This window comes from Mus musculus, chromosome 3 (assembly GCF_000001635.26).
Source record: "Mus musculus strain C57BL/6J chromosome 3, GRCm38.p6 C57BL/6J".
Lineage (NCBI taxonomy): Eukaryota > Metazoa > Chordata > Mammalia > Rodentia > Muridae > Mus > Mus musculus.
This window is the reverse complement of record NC_000069.6, coordinates 107,473,827-107,498,211: the sequence shown is the minus strand read 5'-3', so window position 1 is coordinate 107,498,211 and position 24,385 is coordinate 107,473,827. Positions and strand designations below refer to the sequence as shown.

General features: G+C 48.1%; 1 protein-coding gene across 5 annotated transcripts in view; it reads left to right on the top strand.

Moving 5' to 3' along the window:
- Positions 1 to 24,385, top strand: part of Slc6a17 (solute carrier family 6 (neurotransmitter transporter), member 17) — a 50,471-nt gene that overhangs the window by 19,807 nt on the left and 6,279 nt on the right. For 4 of the 5 annotated variants that reach the window (NR_121629.1, NM_001293689.1, XM_006501407.3 and 1 more), the window contains 7 exons: positions 2,389 to 2,546; positions 4,149 to 4,275; positions 4,972 to 5,153; positions 6,682 to 6,792; positions 20,794 to 21,035; positions 21,292 to 21,484; positions 23,748 to 23,940. Coding sequence is in view for 4 of the 5 variants with exons in the window: in NM_001293689.1 (NP_001280618.1) it covers positions 2,389 to 2,546; positions 4,149 to 4,275; positions 4,972 to 5,153; positions 6,682 to 6,792; positions 20,794 to 21,035; positions 21,292 to 21,484; positions 23,748 to 23,940 (1,206 nt within the window). In the remaining variant the exon portion in view is untranslated. The remainder of the gene's footprint in view (positions 1 to 2,388; positions 2,547 to 4,148; positions 4,276 to 4,971; positions 5,154 to 6,681; positions 6,793 to 20,793; positions 21,036 to 21,291; positions 21,485 to 23,747; positions 23,941 to 24,385) is intronic. The other variant, NM_172271.2, reaches the window with a different exon arrangement.

The window sequence follows — 24,385 nt, the reverse complement described above, 5'->3', positions numbered from 1 at the left end:
AAATATGTGTGTTCTCCTATGGTGTTAGGTGACCCCTGTGAAAGGGTTGTTTGCCTTTGAAGGGGTCTTGGCCCCCAGATTGAAAACCACTGGTCTAAGTAGCTGACAAAATAACAAGAAAGAGAGACCAAGTCATTTGTCCAAGTTGCAAAGTAAGTGGCAGAGCCTGGATTCTAGTCTTGATGATCTGACCTGAGTCTGACCTCAGCTCCTTTTCAATCCTTATCTCAATGAACTGGGGCCAAAAAATGGGCTCTTGGTGTCAGTGAAATCCTGTCCCGAGAAATAGAAGAGGTTTGCCAAAAGCAAGACACAGGGCATAGGCAGGGATCTGAGGAACTGTGGAGAGCCAGGCTCCACTCGTGGTTGTGTTCTACTAAACACCCTGATGTTCCCAGCTGTTTAGTCCCAGGACTCCTGAAAGACTTGGCAGCATCAGAAGAAATCCAGTTGTCTCCAAGTCATGTCTTCCAAGGTAGAAGAGGGTGGCTGCTGCATGTCCATTTGATTTAAACAACAATCGATACACGCATTTTCCTTTGACTAACCATGAACTCAGCTCACCTAAGTGTCCTGGCCTTGAACCCTCTGTGCAACTAAGTTCCGTGTGGTAATGACCTGCAGTCATGATTGGGATAGAAGGAACTTCGGTCACAGGAAACCAGTCCATAGTTTTTTTTCTTGCCATAGATCTCTTTTAGAGGCTTTCCCCAATTTGTGGCAAGAGGAACATTTACAGGAGATAGTACTAGTGTGCTCTGACTCTTAGACTCAGCTTCCTGTACATTTCATCCTACCCGAGGCAAAATAAAAAAACCTATGAGGCTCTTTCTTGTTGTCTTTCTGCAGTAGATTGCTTCTATTGCTTGTTTTTATTAAAGACCGAGTTAAAGAGAGATGAGGGATCTGTGCCTCTGGCTCTTCAGCCTCATTTCCCTTCACCTATGAGCACTTGATGGGGCAGCTTGTGAGTGACAGGATGGATGAGCATGTGCGTGAATGGGTGCCTTTGTGGTGTGTTTGTGTGTGTGTGTGTGTGTGTGTGAGAATGTGCATGCACATGCTAAGTTAGACGCTGTTTTGTGAGACTCAGTGGGAAGCTTCTCCTGGAATGCTCTCTCCATGAGTTCCCTCAGCAGATGTGTGCTCAGGTGGCCCCCTCTGGTGTGACCAATCCAGGATGTGTGTATGCACCTGCTTGCTGACATTACTCAAATGAATCTGAGGGACACGCCTCCCACAAGGTCTCCCAGGATGACATCTGTGCTTTCTGTTTCTCCTGCTTGAGTCTGGCCCAGAGGAGACCCATGGTAAACAGTTCCTGTTGCTAACTGACGGATTTTGGGTCCAGAAGATGCCTGACCCCGCAGTGTTCATTGGGAGATGGTGTGCGTGCCAGAAAAGGTTGAGATACAGGGGACAGAGCAGTGTAGCTGGGGTCTTTAGGAGACTCCTCACTGGAAAGGCTTTCCCTGGAGGTGCTAGGAAACCCAGGAGACAGGTACCAGCAAGACAGTTTGACAGGCAGGGCCTGGCTGATAGTGCTGCTAACAGGGATCTTGGCACAACTCTTGGTGGGGTGCACTCGACCATGTCCAGCCGTGGCTTTAATTCTCCTGCTAAATGCCCTGTCACTTGGAATTGAGATCGTGTCTGCAGCTAGGTTTAAGACAGCAAGATTAATTTGTTATCTGTAATCTTTAGCAAGATCATTCTATCCTTTATGATTCCCTTATCACGCTTTCCTGAACAGCTAATTTCTCTTCCATTCCTCCCAATTAGCTGTGGATTAATGGTGAGGCTGATCAGACCCTCTCCCTGGAGAGTTTCCAAGCTCGGCTTCGCTAGAGTGTCTAGAGTGTCTCAGTCTGCTGTGTCAGCATCTGCCTCCGATGCCAGCAGGCTGGATCAGAGTGGGGAAGGGTGGGAGTGAGCCCTTGGCAATGAGCGAGCAGGATCCATCACGACTTCTGGGTGGATAGTGGACAGGTATCCACATAATACTATGTGAGGTTAGAGTCTGAGACTTGGCATGCGGCTCCCTGAGAGGCGGTGAGGACTTCTGGACCCAGCCCTGTGAACAGAAGCCTCTGGCATCCATATGGCCCTTCTTTTCACATCTCAAGTCACAGGATCAAGGAGAAGAAAGTCTGGAAGTGCCAGTGTTGGAGAGATCACAGCCATGAACCATACTATTCACAAAGAAGCTCCAGGTGGCCTAAGAGATGTGGCTGAGACTGTGGTATATGGCTCCCACACCCCTTCCCTCACACTCTTGCCACTGTGCGCACACTAAGGTTAAGACCGTAGGACACTGTGGCTACCCCTTCCCTCACACTGGCCCTCTAATCCAGACCTACTCTAACAGCCTTTTTCTTTTCCTTGCAGGTGCCTATCTGGTGCCCTATCTGGTGCTGCTTATCATCATTGGCATCCCCCTCTTCTTTCTGGAGCTGGCTGTGGGCCAGAGGATCCGCCGTGGCAGCATTGGTGTGTGGCACTATGTGTGCCCCCGCCTGGGGGGCATCGGCTTTTCCAGCTGTATTGTGAGTCCGGTGCTGGAGGGTGACACTGTGTGGGAGGCAGAGGGGCCACTTGTGGATACTATAGAGGACATCATCAGGTTTATAGGCCACAGTCTTGGGCCAAGACAAGGGGAGCAGGAGAAACCACCACAGAATTGCTTACAGCTTGTGTCTCAGGGCCATAGTCACCATATTTCCTAAACTGAAAGTTGATGGTACTGCCAGAAACCACATGTGACATCCACAAATGATGCAAAAGAGCAAAAAATGTGACATGTTCACATGAATATCTCAGACCCTATTATCTGGGGACAGATGGACCATCCTAGTATCCCAACCCCCTTCCCCCTTTCCCGCGCTCCTTACCAGTCTTCAGCTTTTGAAATCCATTACCTTTCCTTGGGAAGAATGCTTCAAATGTATGTGGCTTAGGACTCCTTGCTAGTGTGCCATGTAAATGAACAGTTGAAATACTCAGACTAGAGCCTTATGATCAACCCAGGAGACATGAGATTTTGGGAAACCTCATAGGCCTTGGATGGAGACTTCTAGGCTCATCTGTATGGCTGTAGATGAATTCTAGCCAAGAGCTGTATACACTTGAGGGAACTGAGCATTCTTTAAAGGCAAAGTCCTCAGTGCCCACTCTCAGGCTTGAGACAAAAACTGGAATCCACATCTGGAAAGGACAGAGGATTCTGTCAAACCCGGTGGGAGGGTTGTCCTTAGTCTGCTCTGCCCTATGGTCAAACCAGGCATTATGTATGCACAGCTTACTGTGGTCAGCTACAGTGTAAATGCCAGGCTGGCCATGTATGCACATGCATGGTTAGGGAACACTCTACTTGGACTGAAAACATGGCAGTTAAAGAAATGGATACCTCTGTGTGTTTATTCCAGTGCAACCCCTCCCTCTTTTTCTCTCTGTGTGCAGGAATACATGCTTCTTTGCATAGGTACTCATACAAAAGGGAAGAGACCAGGACCCTCTGCACTCACACTAACTAGCAATCTCAATTGTCTGGGTTAGCCTGAACTTTGGAAGGGACCTGAGTATCAGAAGCAGATACAGCCAAGCCCTGCCTATAAACATAGACACTCCTATTTTAATAAACTCTGCCAAGTTTAATTGCTGTGTCTCTAGAGGCAGACTGCTCAAAGTTTCAAAGAAAGAGTAGCACCCAAAAGAAGGGAAGATGGAAGAAAACAGTGATCCCCACAATCTCAACACATCACTCTCTGGGCCTATAAGGACCAGTGCTGTGGTATGCCTTCACGGTCCTGGAGGCCATCTCTAATTAAAATCCCGAGTCATCAGGAAATGATGGAGGAAGGGCTTCGAGTATCTTACAGGAATTTAAAACTGGAAAGAATTAACATTTTAAGAGCTTATTGCTTAAAGGAGCAAATTTTAATATCCCAGGAATTCCTTTGTGGCCTGCCTGAGTACCAGATGAATCAGATGAATGCAGGAGGACTAGGAGCAGACCCTTCCTGCTCCATCTCATCCCCCCTCATCCTCCATCAAGGCTGTTTTTGAGCTGCTAGGCCTTGGATGGTGTGTGGGGAGGTATGGCTTACCTCTAGCCTCTATGATTATCTTATTTTGGCCCTCATCCTCAGGTCTGCCTCTTCGTTGGGCTGTACTACAATGTGATCATTGGGTGGAGCGTCTTCTATTTCTTCAAGTCTTTCCAGTACCCACTGCCCTGGAGTGAATGTCCTGTCATCAGGAATGGGACTGTAGCAGGCAAGTGTGGGATCCCTAAGGAACCCCAGCTGTGATCTCCAGTCAGCCCTGTCCCAGGAAGGAGTCTAAACTGTCTAGTGCTCAGATTTGGGTTTTCGTTGGGTTTTGAGTCACCTTGGAGAAAGCATTCCAAACCTGGTCCTCATTTTTGCCCCCTTCTCCTGAAGGAATGACCTACTGATCTCCTTTTGGTCTGACTCACAGAGGTCTCGAGGATTGAATTTTGTTCAGTTATTATGAAGTACTGTGTTACCTCGATAGCATACGTCTAAGAAGAGTTTTAATTTGTGTGAAGCAGACTGTCCCACTCCACAGATGGAAAAACAGATTCTGAAGCCACTTTCCCATGCTCATACATTTAACCAATATATATTTAACCAATGGTCTGAATTCTGGGTTTTCAGCCTCTGTCTCTGGGCCTTTTCCCCAAGAACCTTTAGACAAATTTGATTCTTCTTTTTGTGAATTAGTGGACAGAAGATGGTCTGGGTGGGAATTCAGCCATTTGACTGTGGCCTAAAGCCTGCTAGGTCCCACCAGAGACTCAGAATTTCTGAGGATCTACCAGCTCATGGCACAGCCCACTCTTAGCTACCCACTCACCCACTGCAATCTGGGCAAGGTCCCACACAGGGCACGGCTGTTAGGGCTGGAAGCTGAGGCTCTGTGACCTTTCTGTGTCCTCTGTGGTTTCAGTGGTGGAGCCTGAGTGTGAGAAGAGCTCAGCTACTACCTACTTTTGGTACCGAGAGGCCTTGGACATCTCCAACTCGATTTCAGAGAGTGGGGGCCTCAACTGGAAGATGACACTCTGCCTCCTTGTGGCCTGGAGCATCGTGGGCATGGCTGTCGTCAAGGGCATCCAGTCCTCTGGAAAGGTGAGCCGAGATAAGGCAGCAGGGGCCCAGAGAGCAGGAGCTTGGACCACCAAGGAAGAATACTTCAGTGATAGCCTCGTGGGAGGGGTCGGAGCATTACCACTGCAGACAGCCCAAGGGTGAGCTTACTGGGGAGTCATTGCTGGAACCCTTGTCTGCCCTGATGTTCATAGTTCAGGCCTGTGCTGCAAACATCAAGGAGAAGGAAAGCTGGAGGTATTGATCTTGGGGTGACACCTGTCTGGATGCTGCCCCCTCAGGCTCCTAAGCAAAAGCCTGGGTACTCCAAACAGTTTCTAATGATGCTCTGCCCTTACACTGAGCTCCATGGGCAAAGGGCTGTTAGAACAGCTGAGAACTTTGAGGCCCCCAAGCAGTCCAGCCTCTGAAGGTGCATAACAGCCAAGCCCTAGGGGCCTTTCCCAGCAGTTCCAACCTCTATTATTTATGACTTAGTAGAATTGTACTGCAAGCGATAGAAAAGATGACAGACATCTGATAGGCCCCCACTCATTTTACCGACAAGGAGACTAAAGTGTGCACAGGGGAAAGCACTTCATATAATGTCACACAGCTAGTATGTCTGGGCTGGCGCTGGAGCCCTGTCTGTCTGTCTGTCTGTCTGTCTGTCTGTCTGTCTGTTGAGGCCCTTTTTTTCTTTGTCAGACTCAATGAGTCCCAAAACTAAGTTGTAGAAAGCTGGTATCACTTCAGCCACCAATCTCTCCCCTCTCTGGAGGCCACAGTAGTAGCTGAGACTTCATGGTATTTGTCTAAACTGTCACATCTGAGCATCCTTGGTTCTCACCAACGTATGAGTTAAGAGTATTACAGCCCTTTAAAGGTGAGGAGATGGGGGACATACTAAGATTAATAGACAGCCTGAGGACCCAGGATTGGTTGGTGGTAGCTGCAGGAGCAGTACTCAGGTCGCTAGCTCACAATGCACCCTTTTAGCCTTTCTGCTGCCCTGTCCTTAATATCCCCAAGATTTGTTTTACTGCAGATGAGGTTCGATGAGCAAATTCTTTGTGTATGGCTCGGTAGCAGGCACACAGGGCTGTAGAAAGGTGCACAACATATATCAGCTAGCAACTGATTCAGGTTCAGGACCCCTAGGGGCTGGGTCCTCCTCTGATGGGCTCTGCTGTGTCAAGACCTAGACACCTTTTGTTTAGGACCTCTAAGGACAGGGGAGATCCTGGAACTGTCCATTGGGGACACAAGACTGGGAAAATGAGAAGGGAGAGCACAGAATTTTTTCACCCCGTAACAGCCTAACAGTTCCTGCCAGCCCTTGAAAGGCAGAACAGCTCCAGGCACAGCCGTGCTGACTCCAGCTTGTTCTGCTCCTGCCTGGGCCCAGGGCCAGATGGATGGTGGGTTTGGCTCAGTGCCTGGGGTCTCCGGGCTCCAAGTTCTGCTGCCTAGTATCAGAGGAGGATCCTGGGCCCCAGCTGCGAGCAGGGAAGGAGGGTGTCTGCTGTAGGAGGGGCTGGCCTGACAGGGGCCTTTGTCTTCTCTGCAGGTAATGTATTTCAGCTCCCTCTTCCCTTATGTGGTGTTGGCCTGCTTCCTGGTCCGGGGGCTGCTGCTTCGAGGGGCAGTGGATGGCATCCTGCACATGTTCACTCCTAAGGTAAGGGTTTGTGGCCCCCTACATCTGGGGAACCCCATCAGATCCACTGGGGAACCCCATCAGATCAGCTTCATGCAGTTTCACATCCAAACCCGACTGTGTGTCAGGTGTTCTGCCAGCTCCCATGGAGAGGAACAAGGAAAGGGCCGTAGGCTCTGTCCTCATGTTTCAAGGAGAGAGATGCTATACCAATTTGGGTAAAATCAGAAAAGGCTCCGGGAAAGAGGTGGCCTCTGAAATGAGCCTTGCAGAGCAGGATGGGCTTTGGCAAGTACCAGTATGATTTATTAATCAAAGGAAACCACACGAGCAAGGATGTGGAAAAGCACCAGATATGCCTGCAGCCATGGTACTGGCAGATGCCATTGAAACGTGAGGGAGGGGCTTCATTCACTCATTCACTCATTCATTCATTCACTCACTCACTCGAGGGTGGCTTTATTTCATGGATCTGTGACAACAGGAGCCAGGAAGATGAACTCCCCTCAGGAATTCCAGTTTGTACCCAAACCAGGGGAACAAGGAGCCCACCCAGGCTCCCTCTCAATCCTACCTATAACTTATGAAAGGAACGCACAGAAACTGTTTATAGAGGACGCAGATGAGAAACAGGTATCCTGAAGATGTGTGCCCAGCCTTCAGGAAGGTGGTCTGTCCTCACCTCATGGCCATTTAGAACACTGGGCACAGCTATGGGAGTCATGCCAGTGGGGAATAATAATTGTAGATTGCCATAAACAATGTAATTAGTGCCTCCAGTTGGTGAGACCAAGCATTTCATCTCCAAATACCCTTGTCAAGTAGCAGCCAGAAGGGGTCTGCTAAGACTCTAGCCCACATGCTCCAGGTCAGACTGGGCCAGACGAGCTGGAAACCTCAGGGCTCCATAGAGCCACCATCCATTCGTAAACAAATGCACATACAAATGCTCCCTGACACAGGTAGTTCACACTGGGTGATACAGAAGACCTCAAATCCTATGGAGTTTGAAGTCCCTAGGTCCCTATGACTCCCCTGCCCTGCTATTGTGAGTATGCTCTGGTGTGTGGATGGTGGCCATGGTTAAGGCTTACACTATCCATAATAGCACAAACTAGCCCTAGGCATCGTTGGACTGAACAACCAAGATTTCTACAGTCATACCCACAAGCATGCAGTATATCTCTTTAAGCAAACAATAGGGCTGTAAACACATGGTATCTAACAGATAAGCAGTCTGCTTCCTCTGGGGTAAGTGGTTATGAGAAGGCCACTGGCTTCCATGAATGACCTCAGCAGTCACTGTAGAGTCACAATCAATCTCAAGCATCCACTTGAGTCTTTGAGTTATACTTCACTGAGCTATGTGAAGATGTTAGATGCTTTGGTGATGTATATAAATGTGGAGCTTCACAAATGTCTCCAGGTAGGCTGCTGACAGAGTGAAGAGTCACTGGTATGAAGATCCAAAAGATAATGGCACAAAAAACACTGGACTTGACCACCAGACCACCAAAGACACACAGTACTTCAATTCACCTCAGAGGATTCAGACACCCATTATATTATCTCTTTAACTGTGAAATATTTCAAGCTTATATAGTAATATAATAGACATTTTAAAAGGAGTAAAACATCACAGATGCAAATAAAGTGACTTTGTAATGCTCTCTGATGTCACGTTACTTTTCTTTCTCAAAGGTAGCTGCTGGCAGTCTGCTTTTGCTACTGTAACAAAAATACTTTAGACTAAGTAATTTAGAAGCAAATGAAATTTATTGCTCACAGTTCTAGAACCGGGAAGGTCAATGTGAAGGCACCAGAAGATTCCATGGTGAAAGGGCAGAGGGACACAATCTATCACTGAGGAAAAGTCAGAGTGGAGCTCAGGCAGAAGCAGAGGAATGCTGCTTACTGACTCTCTCCCAGAGTCACTCTCTGCTAGCTGCCAGATATCTGATATCTTACTTCTCATAGCTCGAGTCCCTATTACAAAGACACGAATCCCATTCTCTGGAGCCGATTCCTCAACTTGCTCAATTCCAGGGAGTCACTCCTGAATATTAGGGCCCGAGTGCAAATTGGGGTTACAGAAGCTATTATTCCGAATTTGGAATTTATTCTGCTAATGCATTCTTTAAGATGTTAGACATATTTCCACAAACAGTGCATAGCATTTTTACGTACTTTTAGAGTCTGCATATATCTTCACAGGTATCCCCCTATGACTTGCTTGTGATTTTTCATGACACTATTCTTTTTGTTTTACATATAATGATGTGTGCATATGATATATATGATTTACATACATGATAGATGGCTCTAGTGCCTCTTTTTCAGTGTGGTATAATGTTTTACCCACAGATAAAATGTACTTATTTGTTTTCTACCTGATGGCCATTTAAGTAGTTTCCAGTTTTTTTCTCTTGCTGATAATGCTATGTTCTGGTTAGTTTCCTTGTTGCTGTGATACACAGTGTGACCAAAAACAACTTGAGAAGGATAGGGTTGACGTCATCTTATCCTTCCAAGTCACCATCCACCACTGAGGAAAAGGCAGAGCCTGAGGAATGCTGTTTACTGACTCACTCTCAGAGTCGTTCTCAGCTAGCTTCCTTATATAGCCCAGCTCTATCTGCCTGGAGATGGTGCTGTCCAGCGTGGGCTGGACTCTTCCACAGCAATCATTAATCAAGATAACTTCTTACAGACAAGTCCACAGGCCAGTCTGATCTGGGTTGTTACTCAGTTGAGATTCCCTCTTCCTAGTTGTGTAAAGTTGACAATAAAACCTAACCGGCCACAAGCTATAATCAACATTGTTACGCACATCTTTGTTCAAGTTTCTATAGGGTATCTACAGTAAAAATTGAACTTGCTGTCTCAAAAGGTTATACAGCAAAAATACTTCAGCCAAAATACTTCCCAAGTGGTTATAGCCGTGGACACTTGCAGTTTATAACTCTCAGTCAAGATTCCTTATTTAGATGCATATAGCTTAGGTACTCATTGAGCAACGGGGGCACCTCCTTTCTCAAACCATTTCCTGGATGTTCCAGAAGCCATGTGAATCTATCTTGGCATTTGTAGAGGCTAAAATCTTCTGAGCTAAAAAATCAAACCCTAGAGAGGAGCCAAGTCCCCAAGAACTGGCGTGGTTGAAGCTCATGGCTCATCTGATTTGTTGGTCTCCAGGACAAGTCTTTCTTGACCTAGCTTGGCATTGTGTCCACTGAGCAATTCTATGGTACAGCTCCTGCCTGCGAGTTGGAGGGTTGCATTGGTCAGGGAGGGGTGACTAAGAAGACTTGAGCTCTGCTCTATCAAGGGCACCGAGGCAGCCTGTGCTACTGTTTGCCTGGAGTGAGGTTTCTATTTATGGATACCTCCATTACTGTGCGGAGAAGATGACGCCACAGTCAGCACCAGCCATTTAGCAGTCAGTGCAGGATGAGAACCACTGTGGAGAGGTAACTGTTTTCGACACATAAGGTAAAACATGGGCCTCTGGGGCCATGATATGAGAATCTCTGTGTCCATTTAAAGTTCTTGATACCATAGAGTACCAGGTAAATGTCCAGAGGTGCCCAGGATATGGGCACTGTTATGTTAATATAGGCTTCAATGTCAGTAACATCCCAAGAGATCATGCCATTTGTCATCCTGAGCAGAGTCCAAGGTAATTCTGGCCATGGCATCTCAGACTCCTTTCAGACAGTGCTGGATGATGTGAGAGGTCCTCCCTCCTTCCCTGACTTCTTCCAACATCAGAAATCATCCAGGATACAGGACCTATCCTTTTTGTCCAGGCCCACAAGCAGAAAGCCAGTGGATCTGACGCCTGCTGTGCGACCAGGATGCTGGGATGATTCACTAGTGCCTCTGATGGAATAGTAATTGGTGTTAATGGCTACTGAATTGCTTGAAATTCCCAGACAGCTTTCCCTTATCATTTTTTCATCTGATTGCAAACTTATGTCACCATAGAGAGCCCTGTAATTCTTATGTAATTTGCCCAACATATAATGGTGAATTAGGGAGTTCTCTGAACACATAAACTCTCAGAGTCAGAATTATAAATATTCATATTTTTGGCCCCGTAATTTCACTTGTAGGTATTTTTTTTCTACAAATGTAATCATATATAAACAAACTGGTCAGTGCTCAGTATTGGTTGCTATGGCATTTATTTTAGTAGCAAGAGATTGACATGCTCCAAATGCCTATCATTTGTCTTTGCATTCATCCGACAATGGCTCACTGGATGCCAAACGCTGTTCTAAGACTGAGATTCAGTCATGAGTACAGCAGACAGATTTCTCAGCCTTCATAATGGGTGATATAAGCTAAGATCCAGCACTGAGACTGACTGCTGTGGCTGAGGGGTGAGGGTTGGGGGGGGGGGATAGAGCAGAGAACAAAGGAACTGGGGTATCTAAGAGAAGAGTTGTAATTTTATACATAGTAGTCAAGGAAGGCCTCATGGAGAAAGAACATTTGAATAGTCACTCTAAGGAGTCCCTTTCTCCTTAGCTACATGCAGATGTGGAGATCACACCTTCTGTTCTAGACAGAGAGACAATGAATGAAAGGAACTTCAGGCTGGGCCATCTTCCAAAACCTAGGTGTGCTAGAATGGAAGGGAGAGAGGGTCTAGGGGGGCATGAGGCATTTTTGTCTCTGTAGGAACTATGGCCAGTGGAGGTTCTGGGCAGAAGGATGGGATAATATGGTCACCTGGAGCCTCTTTGAAGGCTGCCATAGAGAGTTCAAGAGTAGAACAGGGAGGCTTGCTTGTGAGGGTCACTGGGTGAGAGGCAACTGCCAGCCAAGAGATGATGGAGGAGTGAATTGGTTGAGTTGAAGAAACACTTAGAGAGCAGACTCAGGAGGGTTTGCTGTTGTTTGGATAGGACATGTGGGAGGAGCCAAGAGGAACTCCAAGGTCTTTTGCCTGAGCAACCAGAAGGATGACGATGACATTTACAGAGATGGGAAGGATGGTGGGAGAAGCGGAATCTAAGGGGAACACTCAGAGAATTGTTTTGGATGTGGCAGTTTTAAAATGTCAGATAAGCAGGTGGAGATGCTGAGTGGCAGTTTGCTCTATGAATCTGGAAGAAAGAGGTGAAGGAACAAATTTGGGGTTCCTGGGTAATGGAATTGAAAGCTGTGGCTTGGCTTGTGTCACCTGGAGGGTGAGGGCTGTCAGAAGGGACCCAGCTCTGGAGCCTCCATGTTTATAGCTTGAAGGAAAAAGAACAGGTGAGGGAGGCAGAGAAGGAGGAAGAAGCACACATCCTCCTGCCCCTAGGCAGAGTGGAGAGAATGTCTGAATAAAGATGGAATGTTCACATGATAAAGACCAATCAGCTGGCAACAGAAGCGGCATCGGTGGCCTTCATGGGAGATGCTTTGGTAGAATTTGGGGGACCAACTCTAATAGTAATAGAACGAAAGAAAGTGAGGTAAGGAGTCAGAGACAAGTAGGTGACAGCATTTATATTTGGTAGTTTCACTATAAAAGGAAGCAAACAAACAAGACACACAGAGACACACACACACACACACACACACACACACACACAGAGAGAGAGAGAGAGAGAGAGAGAGAGAGAGAGAGAGAGAGAGAGAGAGAGAGAGAGAGAGAGAAATGCAGTAGTAAGTGGAGAGGGCCCAGGTCAAGGATATTACTGCAGAATTTATATAATGATTAGAACAATCCATCAAACACTGGCAGGCTAGAATTGAAAAGAGCTTTAAAAAACAGCCTGGTGTCTCCATATATGAAGCAGCAATTCTACCTGAGATCTTAAGAAAACTCAAAATGTGATTTCACAGGAAGTTTGAACATAAAGCTTCATAGCAGAGTGGTTTATAGTAGACCTGAAGTAGAAACAACCAAGATGCCAATCAGCTGAGGAGTGGACATAGAAAGCGGGGCTTGTGTATAAAATGGAATGCTATCCATCTCTAGGAGGGGATGAGGTACCCGAGCTGTGATAATGGCACAGTCAATAATAGGCATGCTATGCAAGCCTGAGGACCCAAATGTGACCCCTAAAACCTACATAGAAGAGCCAGGCATGGTGGCATGTACTTGCAACGCCAACTCTGTGGACGGAAACATGAGAAGATCCTTGGGACCTGGTGCTCAGTCAGTTTAGGTTCTAGTCTAGGCTACCAGTGTTCAATGACTTAGTTAACCAGTTAGATACCCTGTATCAAAAACAAACAAATAAATGGTGGAGAGCAAGGAAGAGATTCAAGGCTAACCTGTGACTTCCACCCATGTACATACAGAAATATATCATCATTCCCTATGATCATGTATATAACACACACACACAAGAATAAAGTAATTCATGATAAATGCTACAATATGGAAGACCCTGGAAAACATTAAGCAAAGTGGAAGAAGCAAGACATAAGAGACTACTACATACTATGCAATTCCAAGCATATGAGAAGCCAGAGCAAGGAAACTCATAGAGACAGTATCTAGCAGTCATGTAGGGCTGGACTTGAGGGGAGAGATGAGGAACAACTGTTAATAGAAACGTGCTTTTGTTGAGGGGAAGGGAGAGGCTCTACATTAATAGTGGTACAGACTGCATGACTGGTGTGCTAAAAATCGTTGAACTGTGCACTTTAAAACGATCCAGATGGCATCAGGGAGAGGCCCAGTGTCCTTGGCGGGGGAAGAGCTGGTGTTAGCTTGATTCAAAGTTTCCACATCAACAAGAGAGAGCAGCCCCTGGCAGCATGCTGTCACGGAGAAGCTGTCGGGAGGGAGAGGTTCTAATGGTGGAGTCTTCTTCTGGTAGAGTTATCTTTCTCAGCAAGGTAGGAAACCAAGTGGTTATCTGGGGAATGAAAAAAGGAAGGAACACTGGAGAGCTAAGGAAGTGTGAGTGTGAAGTCATTGTCCATTTGGGAACAATGGACAGGCATGGCCCTAAAAGCCATCTGGTAAATAGGACTCAGAAGTGGACAGGACCTTGGTAGCTAGTGGACCACCCCTAGCTCTCAGCAATCTGACAGTACAGCCTGTTGCACACTACTATTGTGAAAGCACATAGCCTCTGACGCTGGTGAGGCACTTAAGCAGTTGTGTTACACTCCTTACACGAATCAACTTACTTAAGGCCCCTCAGGGTAAGTGTTTTTATTATTACTGCTTCCAAAGAGATGAATTAAGTGTGGGGTGAGGCTGTGAGGAGACAGAGCAGCGCAGTTTGCTAGGCACTCTGGGACTCTGTGGGATCCCAGGAAGCACACTGAGGAAGTATGGCAACTAAGAGCAGGGTGGTGTGCTCCCAGAGTAGGAAGAGCTCCATGAGGTGTGGGAGAAATATACGCACACATGTGTCTGTATGTGTTGTAACTTGAGATATGTATTTCAGTGTGCTGTAATCTGTATAATTGTTGCTGGGAGAATTCTCCAGAAGCCAATATCATGGTTACATATGTCTGAGGAAGGAAACTGGACTTCTGGGATTGAGGGGTAAAGAAAAGGAGCCTAAAGGATCAAGAGTGTATATTAACTTCTGGAGAAAAGCAGAGGCATTCGTGAAAGTCCCAAGAACTCAAGAAAAGAGTCTGGTTGTGGGACTTCTTGACGCCTATTTGAGCAAAGACCTCTCCCATCAAGAAGATGGCCAGCCTTGTGACCTGCGGCCAGCTCATCACCCAGCTTCCACTGGGAAGGCCCCTCATTTCTTGAGATTTATTTTCATAGCTTCAAGATGGGGTGCACAGCGATTTCCCTGCCCAGGGCTGTCGGCAGAGCTCATAGGACTGCTCCCGACAAGTGGAGAACACATAGCAAGCACAAGCTATTATTGTCTCTGTCCCTTGTGAAGGTGACACTATTCTTAGGCGGTGGGAACTCTGCACTCCAGTGCCATCTGGTGTCTTGTGGCTCAGTCTGGCTCTGCCGTGGCAGGCGCTAGAGAAATGGCAGGTACTGAGAAGCAAGAGTGTGTGCTGCTGTCACGTGTGAGCTGCTGTCACTCACCACTCGGGCGGTGCTCGGCGGCTGCTTATGCATTCAGAAAGCATCTTCTATGCTGCAAAACATCTTGTTCCCTTGGCAGGAAGTGACTTAACAGCTGTGCCAAAGAAACAGCAGAAAGCCAATGCTATATCACACTGGGCACCTGGGAGGGAATGGGCTTCCCTCCAGAGTAGAAAATCCCTTCCCACCTCTCTTCTTATCCCAGTGTTTAGATAATTGGTATGACCTGTCTAGATAGTGACACTTCCTGAAGTCACATAGTGTCATCCCATGACAAGAGTCTCCTTTAAAATCACCTCTAGATTAGCTTTGGGTACCTGTTCATCTCCAACAGCAAAGTGTCCCATTTAAGCTATGGACTAGAAGCAAGGGTGTCACACAGGGCCATCTCCTCTCCAAGAGCAAGCTAAAGCATTACATGATTTTATGGGGCCTCAAACTCAATTCGGAGCTATCAGCCTCCTTCAAAATTATCTAGGGCTGGAGGGAATTGGGTGAGGATGGTGGGGGGGGGGGCGTTGGATTTACAAGAATGAGATTGGTCTCATATGGATAGTTTCTGAGACTGGGATTCTAATGACTAGAGTAGGGATTTGCTATGCTACCCTTCTCTATAGGTCATGTTTAAAAAGAATAATGACAGCTTTGATCTTAACAAAGAAACAATTGTTTCTAACAAAAATCATTACATGCCCTTCAGTCCTTCCCTGTCCCTTGCAGTGTCCCTCAAGCTTTTAGATCAGTCTTACTCATCAGTTTGGAACTGGGTTGTCTTCCCTGGAATAGCTGCTTTTATTTAAGAAATTTGACTCAAAACAGTGATTGGGCTAGACATAAAGCCACATTCCTGCTTCAGCTTCTGGGAATAATGAGAATCCTAAGAAAGTCTCATGCTTGAGTCTCAAACATGAAATCATGACACCAGAAAACGCCAGTGAAGTCCAGCATGCCTTCAAAGTATATGTAACTCAACTCATTTCTGGAGCCTTTTGGAGAATCACTGAAAATTTGTCACCCAAAGGGGTGAGGGGAGAGAGAGGGGTTTAGAAGTGACTGGCTATTTTCTTCTCCTTTTCTCTAACCTCTCCTTTTTTAGTAGTCCTACTACAGGCCCCTATTTACTAATGTCTTTTTTTAAGCTGCTTCTTTCCACTTTGAGTTCTATAGAAACTCATTTGGAGGGAAAATACCAGCACAGATGTGAGGCTATTTACAGTCTTTATTGATTCAATTGGTGTGGAGATTCCTATTGTGTTGCTGAGACCCTAAAGTGTTTGTTACAGGGTGAAGCCCTGGACCTTGCTGGGGATGTTAACACTACTGTGTCTCATAACACTGTATTATTATCTTAAAATAAAATTAGAAGTAAAAACCCCTAAGTCTAAACCCAGTTTGACACCAAAGTTAAAAAAAAAAACAAAAAAACCCTGGGCCTGGGTTTCTAATCAAACAAACAAACAAACAAACAAATTTCATTCTACATCAAAAGCCAGACCTCAGTGTTAGGGATGGAGGCCCTGAGTTTCTCCTCTCATTCTGTATATTTGTATAAACACAGGCATATACACATGTGTGAGCATACACATGCACACACACACACACACACACACACATACACACACACACACACACACACACACACACACACACACACACACACACACAGTGAGACCCTTTCTTGGGAGACAAACAACAGCAAACAGCATACCTTACCTTTGCACACAGGGTGGCACACAGCAGCACAGGATCTCTTTTCCCTGTTTCCGGGACCCTTTGTCTCCCAGGCTCCTCCGTGACCACTGGTGTAGCATCTACCCTTCAGCACCCTCGCTTGCTTCTTGCTTTTCAGGGAAAGCAGGGCTATCAAGTCAAGGACCCCTCACACGACAGACAAAACCTGCTTGCACCTTTCCTGTCTTTCTTCCTCTTCCATTTCTAACAAGTAGTTCAAAGGGCTCTTGTGGAGGACAGCTCCACTTTCCATTCCTACATCCCTGCCTCCCACTAGTTTTTTTTAGTCCGACCATCAAGCCATGCCTGATTTCATAGATTTTTTCCTCCCCTGATTAATATTCTCTCTACTGCCTTCCAAGGCTGCTTCTCTAAGAACTAGTTTGTATTTGTGGTTCTATTTCTTTCCCTATGCTGCCTCCCTTTCCTCCCCCTGGCTCCAGGGCCTCTGAAGAGCTAAACCCACCTGTTACCTCCCGGCTGCTGACTTCCTCTCTGGGATCTTCCACTGGGATGCAGACCTTCCCTTTACAATGTCCTGGCCCTGGGTCCCCACCCCCACCCCCACCCCACGCGTGCCTTGTGCCTCTTCTGCTCCCTTCAAGTTGACTTCCTCTTCTCTGCATGAAACCCTAGAGATAAATTTGGCCTCAGGATCTGTGGGGCCTCTTCTCAGTGTCTGCCACTATCCTACAGGGAGGGACACATGCTAGTCACAACCGCTTTCTCCAGCTGTGCTCTCGGCAGTAAAGCTGCAGTATCTGCCCAGCTCCCTACTGGACATCTTCCAGCACATTAAAACTCAGTGTCTCTGTAACTGCTGTCAAAACCTGTTCTGCCCAACCCTGTGGATCTCTTCTTCCCTGAGACCCATCTCCAAACCAGCCACAGGCATGGCTGAGCATACCCATCTCCAGTCCATCTTTAAGGTCCCCATTTCTCCCTCAGCACCATCTAGCGACAGACAAAGCCACTATCACATCCCACTTGGACTTCCAGAAGGTGTTTCCTAGAGCTTCCTAGCTACATACACCAGTTACTTTTGTGAATGCACATCTAATAGTGGCCTTCCTTCTTCATCCCTTTAGTGTCTCCCAGATCAAGTGCTTTCATAGAATAAATACAAAGATCTTTAAAGGCCTTTGACTCTGGATTTTCTCAGAACCACTTGTTCTACCCTACCTGCACTATCCCACCTGTACTGCCTCACTTACACTATCCCACCTGCACTATCCCACCTGCACTATCCCACCTGCACTGTCTCACCTGCACTATCCCACCTGCACTATCCCACCTGCACTGTCTCACCTGCACTATCGCACCTGCACTGCCTCATCTGCACTATCCCACCTGCACTGCCTCACCTGCACTGTCTCACCTGCACTATCCCACCTGCACTGTCTCACACTGCACTATCCCACCTGCACTGCCTCACCTGCACTATCTCACCTGCACTATCCCACCTGCACTATCCCACCTGCACTGTCTCACCTGCACTATCCCACCTGCACTATCCCACCTGCACTGTCTCACCTGCACTATCCCACCTGCACTGCCTCATCTGCACTATCCCACCTGAACTGCCTCACCTGCACTGTCTCGCCTGCACTATCCCACCTGCACTGTCTCACCTGCACTGCCTCATCTGCACTATCCCACCTGTACTGCCTCATCTGCACTGCCTTACCTGCACTATCCCACCTGCACTGCCTCACCTGCACTGTCTCACCTGCACTATCCCACCTGCACTGTCTCACCTGCACTGCCTCATCTGCACTATCCCACCTGCACTGCCTCACCTGCACTGTCTCACCTGCACTATCCCACCTGCACTGCCTCACTTGCACTGTCTCACCTGCACTATCCCACCTGCACTATCCCACCTGCACTGTCTCACCTGCACTATCCCACCTGCACTGCCTCATCTGCACTATCCCACCTGCACTGCCTCACTTGCACTGTCTCACCTGCACTATCCCACCTGCACTGTCTCACCTGCACTGCCTCACCTGCACTGTCTCACCTGCACTGCCTCACCTGCACTATACCACCTGCACTGCCTCATCTGCACTATCCCACCTACACTGCCTAACCTTCACTGCCTCATCTGCACTATCCCACCTGTACTGCCTCATCTGCACTATCCCACCTGCACTGCCTCACCTGCACTGCCTTACCTGCACTATCCCACCTGCACTGCCTCACCTGCACTGTCTCACCTGCACTATCCCACCTGCACTGCCTCACCTGCACTGTCTCACCTGCACTGTCTCACCTGCACTATCCCACCTGCACTGTCTCACCTGCACTGCCTCATCTGCACTATCCCACCTGTACTGCCTCATCTGCACTATCCCACCTGCACTGCCTCACCTGCACTGCCTTACCTGCACTATCCCACCTGTACTGCCTCATCTGCACTATCCCACCTGCACTGCCTCACCTGCACTGCCTTACCTGCACTATCCCACCTGCACTGCCTCATCTGCACTATCCCACCTACACTGCCTAACCTTCACTGCCTCATCTGCACTATCCCACCTGCACTGCCTCACTTGCACTGTCTCACCTGCACTATCCCACCTGCACTGTCTCACCTGCACTGCCTCACCTGCACTGTCTCACCTGCACTGCCTCACCTGCACTATCCCACCTGCACTGCCTCACCTGCACTATCCCACCTACACTGCCTAACCTTCACTGCCTTATCTGCACTGTCTCACCTGCACTGCCTCACCTGCACTATCCCACCTGCACTGCTTCACCTGCACTATCCCACCTGCACTGCCTCACCTGCACTCCCTCATCTGCACTATCCCACCTGAAATGCCTCATCTGCACTATCCCACCTGCACTGCCTCACCTGCACTGCCTCATCTGCACTATCCCACCTGCACTGCCTCACCTGCACTGTCTCACCTGCACTATCCCACCTGCACTGCCTCACTTGCACTGTCTCACCTGCACTATCCCACCTGCACTGTCTCACCTGCACTGCCTCACCTGCACTGCCTCACCTGCACTGTCTCACCTGCACTGCCTCACCTGCACTATCCCACCTGCACTGCCTCATCTGCACTATCCCACCTACACTGCCTCACCTGCACTGCCTTATCTGCACTGTCTCACCTGCACTGCCTCACCAGCACTATCCCACCTGCACTGCTTCACCTGCACTATCCCACCTGCACTGCCTCACTTGCACTGCCTCATCTGCACTATCCCACCTGCACTGCCTCACCTGCACTGCCTCACCTGCACTGTCTCACCTGCACTGCCTCATCTGCACTATCCCACCTGCACTGCCTCACCTGCACTGTCTCACCTGCACTGCCTCACCTGCACTATCCCACCTGCACTGCCTCACCTGCACTATCCCACCTGCACTGCCTCACCTGCACTATCCCACCTGCACTGCCTCACCTCTCCAAACATACTTGCTTATCTATACTATCTCATAAGAACCACCTCACCTGTACCACTGTGTCTGCATCACCTCTCCTGCCTATATTATCTCGCCGGTACCACCTTTGCTGCCTATATCACTGTACCTCTACCTACATCACTCCACTTGCTCACCTCATCTGCACCCCTACCTGCACCAACATATTTATACTACTTCATCAGTCCAGCCATACCCCTTCATTGTGTAACCACCTCGGGCACTTCGGTGTCCCTTTATATGCAGTCCTATGCTCACACTGATCACCCTAATGCTTTTCTCATCTCTGCTGTCACTGGTCAGAAGGCCATCTCGAGGATTCCCTCCCCTGAGAAGCATCCCTTGCCTCCTGATCCACTGAGTGCCTGACTGTCCCAACCCTTGCCATATTTTCAATTTAGCATCTGTTGGTGGAATCAGTTTCCCAATGTCCATCTGTCCAACTAGCCCATAAGCTCCAAGGATGCTGGAACCATGCCTATTTCACTCTCCTTGGCCCCTACCTTGAAGAATGAAGTGTGAAAGAAAAAGTGATTTGATAAAGGCTTTGGAAATGGCTCCATATCACCCAGATACTCTTGTAACTCCGCCTCCTGTGTAAGCACTCAGTATTTAAACAGGTCGACAGTGTTATCTGTCTTCTGCACGTGAGGAAGCTGTGGCTCAGAGGAGTTAGGTGAATTTCCCAGGATCCTACAGCCATTGCTGGTTTATACCAAGCCATGTTGCATGGTCTCAGTTGAAGCTGAGGAAAGGGTGGGATGGTGGGCACACGATTAAAACCATCATCTCTTTGTCTCTTTCTTTGCTCCCATGGTCATGCCCGTAGCTGGACAAGATGCTGGACCCCCAGGTGTGGCGGGAGGCAGCCACACAGGTCTTCTTCGCCCTGGGGCTGGGCTTTGGAGGCGTCATCGCCTTTTCCAGCTACAACAAACAGGACAATAACTGCCACTTCGATGCTGCCCTGGTGTCCTTCATCAACTTCTTCACCTCGGTGTTGGCCACCCTCGTGGTGTTTGCTGTGCTGGGCTTCAAAGCCAACATCATGAATGAGAAGTGTGTGGTCGAGTAGGTGGCATGGCCCCTCCGGTTCCTCGTTTCCCTGTCTGCCTCACCCAGGGGTAGCAGGTGGGCCGGGCAGGGTGAAAGGTCCCCTCCGTTCCGTAAGGAATGAGACCATCATCTTCCTCAGCCTTGGCCCACAAGAACAGGCTCGTGGATGTTTCTGTCAGTGGCCTGTGGGTGCCCTGCCTGGGTTTCTGAGAGGGGTCTCCAGGGTCCTACTCCTACCTTCTTACCTGACCCCGCCCTCTTTGCACTGCAGGAATGCTGAGAAAATTCTAGGGTACCTCAACTCCAATGTCTTGAGCCGGGACCTCATCCCACCTCACGTCAACTTCTCACACCTGACTACCAAGGACTACTCAGAGATGTACAGCGTCATCATGACTGTTAAGGAGAAGCAGTTCCCAGCCCTGGGCCTGGATCCCTGCCTCTTGGAGGATGAGCTGGACAAGGTACCGGAACAGGCTGCCCTTCCCAGGACAGACAGGAACCCAGAGATAGGCTTAGTGGCTGGAGCTTGGGAACAGGCCTTGAAAGACCACAGGGTGTAATCATTTACTAATAAGCAAAGACTCACTATGTATAGGATGGAGAAAGACAAGTATCAGCCAAAGCAATTGCCAGAGGTAAGCTTATGATTAGATGAAGGGCCAAAGGAAACATTGAAATCACAGGAGCCTTTATCAGTTTGAGGGAGCTTCTCCATCTATCTATCTATCTATCTATCTATCTATCTATCTATCAAGATTTTAAAAAAATTTTATGTACATTGGTTTTTGGTTTTTTGTTTGTTTGTTTGTTTGTTTGCATGTGTGTCTGTGTGAGGGTACCAGATATTATGGAACTGGAGTTACAGTTGTGAGCTGCCATGTGGGTCCTGGGAATTGAACTGGGTCCTCTAAGAGCAGCCAGTCCTCTTAACTGCAGAGCCATCTCTCCAGGCCATTTTCACCATTCATTGAGCAAACTTTCTGTGCACAGGGCTCTGTGTATACAGTGCACCTAGAACAGCACCTGTGAAACAGGTACATGCCAATCTCCTTTCATTTCCATTTCCTCTGACCCCTGTGAGTTGAGTGTGAATATTATCCCTGGTTTTAGCAATAAGCAGCCTGTAGGTTGGGGGAGGGGCTTGATCAGCATCTCACAGCTAGCAAGTGAACAAGCAATGTGTGTGTGTGTGTGTGCATGTATGTTTAACTCCAATACTCTTCCTCCAGAGTCCCTGTTCTGCATCATCCCTTGAGAGTTCTGCCCCCCCCAACTGCCCCCCCCCCACTTCCATTGCCACAATGGTACTTAGCTCCTGGTCTAGAGCAGAAATCCTGCCTCCTCATTAATGCTCAGGTTAAAGTGAGGACGACTTCTTTGTATTTGCATTTACGCCATTGTTAACTTTCAAAACGACTGCTCTGCTAGAAGTGGCAATAGGAAACAAACTCACAGACCCCAGGTCCCAGGCTGGAGCCAAGCTTCATGTTAGGGATAGCAAACCCTAGAGCCCTTGAGCTTCTTCATGAGACCAGAAGCTTCCCAGAGAGGTGTCTGAGTGCATTGTCAAAGGCAGCCCTGTAGCTTGGAGATGGAGTTTGTTTGGCAGAGTGCTTATGTTGCATCCACGTAGCCCTGGGTTTGATCCTGAACACTTAAAAAAAAAAAAAAAGGATTGACAGAAGAAATTCACAAACTCAGCTTCACTGCTCTACAGGAGTTGCATCCCACATCTCTTGCTCTCTCCCATGATCAAGGGCGAAGGAGCCCAACTGGAGGATCCTCTCCTTCCATGTTCCATGAAACTCCACCCAGTCTCACGGGCATGGGCCGATCCCCTGAGAAAACTAGGATTGCAGCAGGTTTTTCACACAAGGCAACCTCAAGAGTGTTGAATGACAATTAAAAACTCAGGTTGGGCCATGTGTTCCTTCAAGATCACGGGACAGTTATAAGTGATGTGAGCAGGCAGTGTGTGGGCAGATGCCTGTGCAAAGGGCCTCTGTATTAAAGCAATGGTTCCCTACTTGGAATTTCCATGAGAACCCCAGGTAGCTTTATAAAATCTCACAGCAGTTTAACCTTAGACCCAGGAAATCATTGCCTCTGTGGGAGAATGGCATGGGATGGGTACTTAAAGACTACAGTTGCTTCTATTGCACAGCTGAGCCTGCTGCTTTAAGGTCTAGAGTTTGGCAATTCAGAAATGGGAGTGGTCATTGTGAGTGCAACAAAGATGATGTCTTAGAAAAGCAGAGTCTCACACTGGATGTGTTTCATTGTGCGTCTTCACCTGGATCACTGGGCTCCATGAACAGCTTGTAGGTTATAGGTCACCCAGGGAAACTCTCAGGAACCTTTTTTTTTTTTTTCTTTCTTTCACATTTTGGTTTAGTTTGGCTGTTTTGAGACAATATTAATCTGTAGTCCAGGTTAGCAGGAAATTCAATGTGAAACCCAGGCTAGCCTTGAACTCATAGCAATCCCCCTGCTTCAGCTTCCTGAGTGCTAGGATTCGAAGTATGAGTCACTCGAGCTGGCTCTCTTCAGAGATTCTGATACTCACTAACGTTCAAGACCCACTCTCTGGAGCCGAAAGAGTTCAAGTGGCAATGGGGATCCCTATGAAATAGGGGATGTGGTAACTGTAGCCCTAAGGACAGTGGGAAGGAGGCAGGGGACTTGTGGAGTAACAGTGGCCCCGACTCTCTGCCCCACCCTCAGTCTGTGCAGGGCACAGGCCTGGCCTTCATCGCCTTCACTGAGGCCATGACACATTTCCCGGCCTCCCCGTTCTGGTCCGTCATGTTCTTCTTGATGCTCATCAACCTGGGCCTGGGCAGCATGATCGGGACCATGGCAGGAATCACCACACCCATCATCGACACCTTCAAGGTGCCCAAGGAGATGTTCACAGGTAACTCCCTGTCGCCCTGCCAGACACCAGCCCAGCATGTGCATGGCAATTTAGGTTCTGACGTGACCGGGTCATCCAGCACCCTGTGTGCAGAAGGCCCTTCTCTCTCGCCACAGACCTGGATGTGCCACTCAGCTTCCAATACTGACAGGAGATGCATTTACCACTTGCCCGCATCTCTGGGTCATAGGGATGGGGTAGAGCATCTTCCTCCTCTCAAATAAAAAAAAAACTATGGTTTCCTGGGAAGGACTCCTAGGACCAATCGGTTGAATCATCTCAATTCAATTCAGTAATTAAGTGGAACGGTTGTCTTGAGCCTGGTGCTGTGCCAGGTGCAGGAAACATGGCAGAAAAATGCAGAGTTTTCCCTTCCTTGAGTCTCCTGCCTGATACAGGAGAGCTCAGAACCTCAGCTTCCAGCCATCTCCTGTGCCTGGGGGTT